At 36.3% G+C, this 12,285-nt stretch overlaps 1 protein-coding gene across 9 annotated transcripts in view; it reads right to left on the reverse strand.

Annotated features, from left to right (window-relative positions):
- Positions 1–4,609, reverse strand: part of LOC117338188 (kinesin-like protein KIF28P) — a 79,766-nt gene extending 75,157 nt beyond the window's left edge. For 6 of the 9 annotated variants that reach the window (XM_033899438.1, XM_033899440.1, XM_033899441.1 and 3 more), the window contains exon 1: positions 4,471–4,608. In XM_033899438.1, coding sequence (XP_033755329.1) covers positions 4,471–4,484 — 14 coding nt within the window. In that variant the 5' untranslated portion in view covers positions 4,485–4,608. Of the gene's footprint in view, positions 1–4,470 lie in introns of all 9 variants that reach the window. The other 3 variants (XM_033899444.1, XM_033899443.1, XR_004534983.1) reach the window with 2 other exon arrangements.
- Between the last annotated feature and the right edge of the window lie 7,676 nt (positions 4,610–12,285).

A 12,285-nucleotide genomic window follows, 5' to 3' on the forward strand; every position in this document is an offset into this window, starting at 1 on the left:
AGTCCAGTGATCTACTGACTAATTACCTCTATGACTTAGTACAGACTTGGCTGTCTTAGTCCAGTGCTCTACTGACTAATTACCTCCATGACTTAGTACAGACTTGGCTGTCTTAGTCCAGTGCTCTACTGACTAATTACCTCCATGACTTAGTACAGACTTGGCTGTCTTAGTCCAGTGCTCTACTGACTAATTACCTTCATGACTTAGTACAGACTTGGCTGTCCTAGTCCAGTATTCTACGGACTTATTACCTTCATGACTTAGTACAGACTTGGCTGTCTTAGTCCAGTATTCTACTGACTAATTACCTTCATGACTTAGTACAGACTTGGCTGTCTTAGTCCAGTGCTCTACTGACTAATTACCTTCATGACTTAGTACAGACTTGGCTGTCTTAGTCCAGTGCTCTACTGACTTATTACCTTCATGACTTAGTACAGACTTGGCTGTCTTAGTCCAGTGCTCTACTGACTAATAACCTTCATGACTTAGTACAGACTTGGCTGTCTTAGTCCAGTATTCTACTGACTAATTACCTTCATGACTTAGTACAGACTTGGCTGTCTTAGTCCAGTGATCTAATGACTAATAACCTTCATGACTTAGTACAGACTTGACTGTCTTAGTCCAGTATTCTACTGACTAATTACCTCCATGACTTAGTACAGACTTGGGTGTCTTAGTCCAGTATTCTACTGACTAATTACCTCCATGACTTAGTACAGACTTGGCTGTCTTAGTCCAGTATTCTACTGACTAATTACCTTCATGACTTAGTACAGACTTGGCTGTCTTAGTCCAGTATTCTACTGACTAATTACCTTCATGACTTAGTACAGACTTGGCTGTCTTAGTCCAATGCTCTACTGACTAATTACCTCCATGACTTAGTACAGACTTGGCTGTCTTAGTCCAATGCTCTACTGACTAATTACCTCCATGACTTAGTACAGACTTGGCTGTCTTAGTCCAGTATTCTACTGACTAATTACCTCCATGACTTAGTACAGACTTGGCTGTCTTAGTCCAGTATTCTACTGACTAATTACCTCCATGACTTAGTACAGACTTGGCTGTCTTAGTCCAGTTCTCTGCTGACTTATTACCTTCATGATTTAGCAGACTTGACTGTCTTAGTCCAGTGCTCTACTGACTAATTACCTCCATGACTTAGTACAGGTTTGGCTGTCTTAGTCCAGTATTCTACGGACTAATTACCTTCATGACTTAGTACAGACTTGACTGTCTTAGTCCAGTGATCTACTGACTAATTACCTTCATGACTTAGTACAGACTTGGCTGTCTTAGTCCAATGCTCTACTGACTAATTACCTTCATGACTTAGTACAGACTTGGCTGTCTTAGTCCAGTGATCTACTGACTAATTACCTTCATGACTTAGTACAGACTTGGCTGTCCTAGTCCAGTATTCTACGGACTAATTACCTTCATGACTTAGTACAGACTTGGCTGTCTTAGTCCAGTGCTCTACGGACTAATTACCTTCATGACATAGTATAGACTAGGCTGGCTTGAAGCAAGCATTTGCAGCTTCAAACTCCTCATCTAGCATAAAACCATGCAGCCACAAAATATTGGCATTTTACTCTTTCAGACAGACAATATTGATTATAAAAATGTTCAATTAAACACATGAGATGTCAGATTCAGAGGAAAACAATGAAAACAAAACACTCCTGATCAAACAGTGAAACGGCCATTTAAGAAATTAATTGATTTGTGTCCAGACTCTTATCTATATTTAATGTTTAGGTTTGCTGACAAATCATCAGATTGCTAAACTCACACAAACAGAATAACAGGCCACAGTTTATAATCTATAGGAATAACAAATATATGGTGTTTTATCTCAGTTGTGTCCCAATGTTTTTATTGAGAATACAAGAGGCCCAGAGGGATATTTCAGTAATTATGGCAAATACTCTAATATTTTTCTACTGAACTAACTTTCCCAAAATGGTTCAAAGTACAGATGGACTAAATCCTGTCATTCTTGAAAAGAAAAAATATCTTAAAAATTCTTTTTTTGCTATATTTCCCCTATTGGGCCCCCTTTCTCCCACCCCAAGGGTGTCATATCCTTCATTTATACAACAATACCAATTAAAATATAACAATAATATTTATACTCCATATTCATCTTCGAACTGCCCTTGTCTTTCTATGTTTTTTGTGAAATCATTCATTTATAACAGTAAGCTAAGTAGTTATAAAAAACACTTCAAACTTTGATACTCAACATTTACACTAGGGGAGGGCTTATCTTAGGATAAATACGGTACTAAACTTTTACACCAGTGGAGAGGGCATATTTTAGGATAAATGCAGTACTACATTTCTACACAAGAGGAAAAGGCTTATTTTAGGATATACATGTATACAGTATACAGTATTAAACTTTTACACTAGGGAAGGAAGCTTACTTTAGGATAAATAAGGTAATAATTTTTTTTCACCAGGGGAGGGGGCTTATTCTAGGATAAATATGGTACTTAACTTTTATACCAAGGGAGGGGGCTTATTCTGGATAAATATATAGTACTAAACTTTATACACAATGGGAGGGGGCTTATTCTAGGATAAATACTGTACTTAACTTTTACACCAATGGAGGGGGCTTATTTTAGGAGAAATATGGTACTTAACTTACACTATTGGAGGGGGCTTATTTGAGGATAAACAAGGTTCAAAACTTTTACACTAGAGGGGAGCTCGAGGGAGCTTATTTCAGGATAAATATAGTAATAAAAAGATACAGGAATATGCGGAAGGGCCAGACTAGGATTTGATTAAATGTACTGTGCATTGTATTGTCTAAATATGTGATCTCCAAACGCTAAGCAATTCGGCTACATGCTCGTCAGTAAACACATCCTGCAGGTAGGGCATAAGAATTTTCCATGTGGCACCCATTGCAGGACCATAAAATGTGACTGGGACCAAGCTTCTTTATTCTCTTCTTTCTTAACAGCTTAATTCGTCCCGATTTTTCCCTTTACACTGCCTTACTTTTGTACATTTGTCCCTGTGAGGAAGGCTTTCTCCCACTGTTATTTTGGGATTGGGGCAACTGTTTGCCTGTTGTCAATATACAGGTCCTCAATATAAGGGTGTTCAATACTTCATTATACTGACATCCTCTATACACATATATTGATCATACTGACATCCTCTATACACAGGTATTCATTATACTGACATCCTCTATACACAGGTATTTATCATACTGACATCCTCTATACACAGGTATTTATTATACTGACATTGTCTATACACAGGTATTAATTATACTGACATCCTCTATACACAAGTATTTATTATACTGACATCCTCTATACACAGGTATTTATTATACTGACTTCCTCTATACACAGGTATTTATGATACTGACATTGTCTATACACAGGTATATATTATACTGACATCCTCTATACACAGGTATTTACTATACCGACATCCTCTATACACAGGTATTTATTATACTGACATCCTCTATACACAGGTATTTACTATACCGACATCCTCTATACACAGGTATTTATTATACTGACATCCTCTATATACAGGTATTTATTATACTGACATCCTCTATACACAGGTATTTATTATACTGACATCCTCTATACACAGGTATTTATTATACTGACATCCTCTAAACACAGGTATTTATTATACTGACATCCTCTATACGCAGGTATTAATTATACTGACATCCTCTATACACAGGTATTTATTATACTGACATCCTCTATACACAGGTAATGTATCATATTGACATTATCTAAACACAGGTATTTATTATACCAACATCCTCTATACACAGGTATTTTATCATATTGACATCATCTATACACAGGTATTTTATCATATTGACATCGTCTATACACAGGTATTAATGATACTGACATCGTATACACTGACATAATTTATACACAGGTATTTATCATACTGACTTCCTCTAAACAGGTATTTATTATACTGACATCCTCTATACACAGGTATTTATTATACTAACATCCTCTATACACAGGTATTAATTATACTGACATCCTCTATACACAGGTATTAATGATACTGACAATATCTATACACAGGTATTTATTATACTGCCATCGTATACACTGACATAATTTATACACAGGTATTATACGGAAGTCTTTTATTATAAACAGGACACAGTTGTATCATGCTATTTAACACTAAAATATATGTATTGTTAAAAGTTCTGCTTTTACAAATGACCTTTGAAGTCAATTTGATTACAAAGGAATGAGACTATGACAAAATACACAATCCTTCATCTTAGTCAGTCACGCTTGGATAACAATACATCTGCGCCGACCTAGAATTGTCATCCGACAACGCACAAGTACTATATAGGCCTATCCGGGTGCAAACTGTCTCTGATATACTTGTTATGGGCTTATAGACCTCTCAAACACTTACCCTTCTTCCGGCATGGTTTGTTTTGTGGTGCTGCAGTGATTATAGATAAAATCCCATGTTTACATGCAGAAGTTAGAAACTGTCACCGTTCGCCAGTAAACCAAACTGTCACTGACAAGCCGTCTGCTAATAATTCCACATGGATTTCAACTCTCTCGAACAGGTGCGTTATAGTCTGTTTCAATATACCACACCAAAATCTACCCCGGTGTGTCCAGACGTGAGCAATGTAGCCTATACTCTATAGGCTGCTTCACAGGGGAATCTCCGTTTTTTTCTTTTTCTGATTCTTTTCTGTTTGAATGGGATAGAGAAAGACAACTGGAACGTGTTGTGGTGTCATAATAATGGGTATTCCCCTTTCATCCAGAAGGTTTTAATGAAGATTATTAGATCAATGTTATTGCACTGTCCTGCAGGTAGGGCGTAAGAATTGTATCTGCTGGTCTCGTTGCATGATCGTAAGAGGCGACTAAATTTGGGATCTAATCTTTTCTCTTCTTTCTGAACAACTTTCTTCTTCCTAATATCTCCCTTGACAATGCCTCACTTTTGAACTTCAGTTGAGCGTTCGCCTCTGTGAAGAAGGCTTTGGGTTCGAGACATACCAGAGTCATTAACAATGGTAGTCGCTATAACTTGCTTAGCGCTCAGCGTTTTGGGAGTGGGACGACTGGTTTGCCCTTTGTCAGTATAATATATGTGACCGGGTGGGGTGTCCTGCTGGGTGTCTTCGGCAGTATGCTTCAGTGAGGTAGCACTATAAATCGGCAAAAGTCCCGGACTATCGCAAGGAACATACCACAGTCTCCCAAAACACACATACGCACTCACCACACGCATGTATGTCGCACACACGGGAGGCCGTCCTTAAATGACCTTAGCTGTTGATTCCTAGGATGTTAAACAAATAAAACCAAACCAAACCAAACCATTGATGTCGTCCTCAGGAAGGGGATGGATATATATATATTGCCGCGAATTGCATTGCATGCGCAACTCAATGTCAATAATAAGTTCTTGATATCATATGAAAAATATCCATGTAATAACGTGTAACTAATAGATGTCGTGCTCGTAAACCACGTGACATACTGATTTTGTTATTTTCCCCAATATGCTTTTAAAGATATCTGGTGAAGACCGAGACATCATAGAGATGTCAATTTTAAGCCATTTTGATCCCTAACTATCGGAATAACACACATCTTATAACAGATTACACTAAATATTGTAATGATGGCCCCAGCCCAGAGCTTTCGTGTAAAATTGAAGTCACTCAAAGAATAAGACCTATATAACAGTGTTAATAAGTTCTCTGTCTTATAAAAGGTACAAATTAAATAACACAAAACTCAACAACATGTCTTAAAATATCAAAAATTCTTAACTTGAATATCAAAAATTACCTCAGTGTCCCCAAAGATTTATCCTACATTGACCCTAATCTCTAAAATGTTGAAATTATAAAAAGAATTTATTTTTTCTCATATACATTTTTATTGATCATATATGCAGTTGTTACAACATATAATACATATATCCAAATCCACTAAGAATAATATGATAGATGATTGAAAAATGACACACAAATATGAATTATATATGCTAGTATACATGCACGTCACTGCACTTACATGAGGTTAGAATTGATTTCTTTATATGACATAGATTGTTTTTCTCTACGGAATATGTCTGATTTTAAGTTTTAAAAAAGATAATATAGTCTAGAGTTCAGCTGTGCAACTCTTTACAAAACCTAGGGGCTGGTGTCCGTCTAGTTTGCCCCAGTTAAGATTTTCAACGACACCCGTATTAACAAAATTGAAATAGACTATAGCTTTTAAAATCCCGTTGCTATTATAATGGCGATGTAAACAATCCAATTTTTTATTGATGGCAACGTGGCTGGTCGATACACCTATACACTATGAAAGTCCAGCAGGACTGCCATAAAGTGTCGATTGTATTACAGACACAAGTGGATTTCATTTTCCATTAACCATATTTGGACAACAGTTGATATATATCAACGTGCCAATTAATGACGTTCGCTAACAAAGTGGAGGCAGATTTCCAGCCGATATGTGTCATATTTATGCATTTATCTTTTTGAATTATCATATTATATTTCCCAGCGGAAAGGCTAGTTGATATGGCACAAATATTACTGGAAATTGAATGAAAGGACACGTGTAGGTTTACAAAATTAATTATAGGTGGTTGTACATAATTAAAATAAACGTGGTCCTGCTAGGTATTTTTAGGTATTTTATTATTTTTGATTAATTTAAAGCTACAAATACATGTAGTGTATGCCGTGACCGTATCGTCAGTCACTAGATACGCTTCCATTGTTTATCAGGACGCAGAATGACAAAGCTGATTTTATATTTTTGAAAATGTAGACATATACATTTTTTGGAAGTCAGGAAACATTTCCTTTGAGTGACAGCATATATCTTGAATGCATATGCAGTCTGTTTTCACCGTGTTTAAATTTACATTAGAGTCGAACCTCCCAAAAGACTCTATATACGATTTTTGTCCTGCTAAAGTTAAAGATTATAAAACAATATCAACCTATCACATCTGCAGCTACACAATCTGGTCCATACCTCGAGTTCTGTTTGCGCCAAAATTATAAAATACCAAACAATATAAATGGCTGTAAAATCTTGGCATACCACTTGATGAAAGGGGCAGCCGTTTATTATTAACAATAATATTTATATATTGTAAGAATTAAACTGCGCCTGCCCCCACCCGCCCACCACCACCCCCCTTAAATAGGGCTAGTATCACTATGGCGTAGTTCTCGCTCACCTTTGCTAAAAATTATGTTTTAATCGGGGAGACAATAATTAGCATATCATAATTACTTTCATACTAACCAATTTATGTGTGAAGCTTTATTGTACAAAAATATGTCTATAAATAGACATTTGTTATATCAGAAAAAGATACGCGAGTATTCTATTTTTATTCTTTTTAATAACAAGCGTTATGATAAGAAAATCAGGGAATAATATTTCGGCTTATAAAATCAGACAAGATTTTTTTTCAATACATGAAGTTAAAAAAAGATTTTGTTAAATTTAAAATGGATTCTAATTAATTTGAAACTTTATCATAATCCGCTGGTATCATGATGTTATAATATTAAATACACTTTTCAATACAAAATTATTAAAACCGTGCCATCAACATGTCGTAAACAAATGAAAATTATAAAAAAAAAAAAATAGTTGCAACCTTCTTATGACGCTTATGAATGAAATAATGCCGTTTAAAGGGAAGGAACTCTTACAATACCAGTTCAATTTGCGGTAATGTCCAAATTTGGCACAGCAGGTATTGAACTCCTTTTTAACCACGGGCGTCTGCTTCTGGCTAGTATTGATAGGGGGGAGGGGGGGGGGGGGGATATTAGCTCCTACTCCTACTATAATATTTTTTCTATCAATTTTAACTAGAAGCAGACGCGTGTGTTTAAACAGAGCATTAGTATTTTAATCTCCTCCGCAATCTGTCTTATTGATTTCCATTTCAATCATTATCTTGTGCAATTTTAAGACGATGATATGAAAATAAACAATTTCCACTCTACCTATGTTCCTAGTCTCGTGACTTGGAAAGACGTCATTGTGTGATAGGAAATCAGATGTCTGTAAAGCGTGTTGATATACCTGGTGGTTCTGTTAGTCATCACCACATTCTCGGCCCCCATTGGCTGTCAAATTACACAGAGTGAAACGAAGGGAAGTAACTCTGATAGATCATACTGTCACCATCCTAGTTCTCATCACTTATGACCTAGATTTGAATGGCGGTTGTCGTCGTGACCTAGATTTGTATGGCGGTTGTCGTCGTGACCTAGATTTGAATGGCGGTTGTCGTCGTTACCTAGATTTGAATGGCGGTTGTCTTCGTTACCTAGATTTGTATGGCGGTTGTCGTCGTTACCTAGATTTGTATGTCGGTTGTCGTCGTTACCTAGATTTGTATGGCGGTTTTCGCCGACGAAGCAGGCGACGCTTATTCTTCCGAAACCCCTGGTCTTATTATCTTTGTATTTTCCAGTGGTATCCATTCAAATCTTATATTTTTTATCATATCTTCCCCCCGTTTTTCCACTCATTTTTTCGGCACACTCGGTTGCTTTCATATAAATTATCTTAAAATAAAAGAAAACTGAAACAAGTCTGGGTTACTTTATTGGCCCTAGGATGCTTATCCCAGCAGCTGTCATAAAAAAGTTACATATTTAAAAATGTACATATGTTTAACAATATACAGACTCCAGCACGAGTCTAAACATCAGATATGATTTTGGCAAAAAGTCTAAGGCACAACCCTCAGTAACACTACTGGGAGGCACTCGGGATGGGTTTTCAGGGGAAATGTTGCGGCACAGCGAACAGCAGCTATCAACCAAACACAAATTTAACTTATGAAGCAGCAGCATAGACGTTCCCACGCAGATCAACAAGTGCTTGGCTAGAAAATTTTGCACCATAATACTTCATTTTTACAAAATTTTCACGTAAATCATGACAATATTGAAACATATTCTACCGGTCTTAATGTAGAGTCTGACTAGCCAAACGTTCGACTCGAAATCACAGAGACTTGAACCACAGCCTGTATATGTAATTTGAGGTTTGTTTTGAAACTACTGAACAGCTATGATATAATGCAGCACTTTGTAATCTATATTTCATCGGCAATATGAAGCCACGCCCCGAAATGGAATTAGCTGTCAATTATTTGTCTCGTGAGCTGCCAACCAATCGACTGTGTCGGGCGATTTCAATGTTCATTGAGCATGTGCAAAATTGTTACATTTCGCTTGCAAATAGTGCCGTCTGCAAGAATTGGCAGCCATGTTTAAAAGTTTTGAATCGCCAAAGATTGAACGAGAAGACCGATAGAAACGGCTCACCGAAAATAACGAACAGCACTCCAGATGACAGGAAAATGGTGGTATTAATTTGTTTTAGATTACTATAAAAATGAATGAAGGTAATGTATCTTAAATTGTGGACAACACGAGTTTAAATGAAATGCCAGCACCTTAAAATTAACAGTGCCAACGATACAATTTCATTGTAATAAGTTTGTTTCATAAGACTTTTATCCCGCCAATATCCAACATGTCGACTCATTGGGGTTTGTACTCAATGGCGATGTCGTCTTACACAATAGGGATGCTTATCTTGTGACTCAAACTTTACTCTGGAAATGTTACTGGCGCTAATTATTTGCTATCTACGGTACTTAGGAATTTATCTTATGTTTCAGCATTTTATTTTAGCATTTAAAACAGTACTTCTATAGAATGGTTCATCCCTACAACAGTGTGCTAATATCCTGTGGTGGGATAAAGTATTGCTTATAGAAATAATGGAAATATGACCGTGCAGGTTATGAATTGTACACTCAGATCTGTGTCTAATTTCTTAGACCCTTTGGCAAATAAAATGTTTAAACTAATTGTTTGCGTACTGTACAAGGTTTGTTTTTGAAATTGAAATGATAAAATCTTAAATTGTTGCCCCCTGTTGAACCCTGAAATCATTCGGTTATAATATTATAATATTCTCGAACGAATGTAAGATCTACCTGACCTGAAATAACAGGTACAATGTATATTAAGTCAAGATTATTTATCTATCTATTTATTAAGTCATTTAAAGGATTTATGACCAATGAGGCATTTTGGTTAATGTGTATACACAGGGACCAGACAATTTGTCGGTCCAGATATATTTTGAGATATTCCTAGTGTATAGGAAAAACGTTTTTGGGCTGGATCAATTACGGGGGGCGGGGGAAATAGCATCCCTCAGTGTTCACCTTTTCCTTAATCTAGCCCCCCAAAAAGGTCTGCAAATGTACTTTACAAGAGTTATCAGGCCCCTGTGCATATGTCAATAACTATAGTTTTCACGACGTGTTGTACGTTGCTGTCATGCTTTGTCACAGATGATCCATTTCTATCGAATCTGATTACAGGACAGAGTGTTGACGTTTAAACAAGAAGACTACATGGCCGGTTTAAGATGTCCAAAGAACCGGGTTCATTGTTATAACGATGCAAAATGGTGATATATGCAGTTTCTTTACCTTTTAATAATATTAATTGCAGAAAAGCGGATTGAAATAATAAAAATCGTAATAAGTCAATCAAAATTTTCAATTGAATAATCAGAATTGAAATGAATTACGGTGGCGAATTTCTATACGAGTTTGTTTCGCAAGATTTCCATCCCGCCAATATCCAGCATGTGGACACATTCCCAATATTTGGCGTTTGTACCCTATGGCGATGTCGTCATACACAATAGGGATGTTTGTGTTGCTACTCAAACTTTACCATGTTAATGATACTGGCGCTGAAGTTACTACGTATATCAATTTGGAGTTTATTCATGATTAAGTATACATGTACTAGTATCTTCAGTTTATAATAACATTTTGTAATACCATATTTTTAATTGGAGCATAGAAATTCACTCATCTTAAACCATACTATAAAGATGTACTGTGGTTGAGATAAATAAATGAAAATATGTGTGAGAAATAGAATTTATATACATGCGTTGTTAAAAGGAACAATATTCGAAGGATGGACTTGAAAACATGTTTTCTGAGCCTCTCGAGGGTGATTCAATCGTGGAAAATGGAGCTTGCATTATCACACGGCTTTGCTCACCTTGGGGAATCCGGTACGTGAGAAAGGCACACTGTCGGATAAGGCAGATTCCGCGGGTCGGGGAATTTCAACCAAATACCTGTGCATAGATACATGGTCGAGTCCCATTGACAAATAAACCTGCATTTCTATCCGAAACAAATTATCTTTGAAATCACTGAAATCATTTAAAATTATTTGAAACGCATATCATGGTCATGATTGGAGGTACACCGCAGGAAAGTTGGTGTAATGGTACACGTGTGCTTGTAAGATCTTTGAAATAAAGATATAAAATTAGTTTTTCTTCTTCTTAGTATATAGTACACGTATTTACTATAAGTTATAACTCTACAATAAGCCATAAATGAATCGAACTGGGCAAAGCTGATATACAGTATTGTACCAGGAGTAAGGGATACGAGAACCAGGATTAATGATTGGAAATCGAGGGAATTAGGGTTAGGGTTAAATTATGAATACTGGACATCAAGACAATGCCGATGAACATAATTTACGCTATTACACTCTCCAAAAGTTTGAGCTGAATAACAAATTCCAATCCGAAGAAGTTATATCGCGCCCTGCCTCCATATTTGGTATGTAACTTTTCGTCCAATAAACGATAATTTCTGGAAGATATTGTTAAGTTTTTCATTTGTTGGTGTTGATAAGATATATTTACATACAGTGGATGTCACTTATGCATTTTTGTTACAAGCATTGTGTACGATGTAGGCGAGGAAGCATCTTTAACCAACATTACAGATGCGAATTGTGGTTGACGTCAAAAACTATGATCAACAGCCTACACATATAAACGTCTCGAGGAAATAAGTATAAAGAAACAGTACGCCCTGGTCCCATGGATAGAGACTTCAGTTAAATTTTTAAAAAATTGATAGAAAATTATGAAAACCACTAAAATAGATTAAGGAAGTCATCCGGAGATGACATAAACAATCGTATGGAAAGGAGCATGGGGAAGAGAGCAGATACGCACTTTTGTTGTACACCTACGTTCACACGTTAAGACATCAAGAGGTGACATAAGATCGTATAAGTAATGCTACAAACCAAACCAATTAACACAAATTAAAAATGAAGAATGACATTAA

The sequence above is a fragment of the Pecten maximus genome, chromosome 11 (genome assembly GCF_902652985.1).
Source record: "Pecten maximus chromosome 11, xPecMax1.1, whole genome shotgun sequence".
Lineage (NCBI taxonomy): Eukaryota > Metazoa > Mollusca > Bivalvia > Pectinida > Pectinidae > Pecten > Pecten maximus.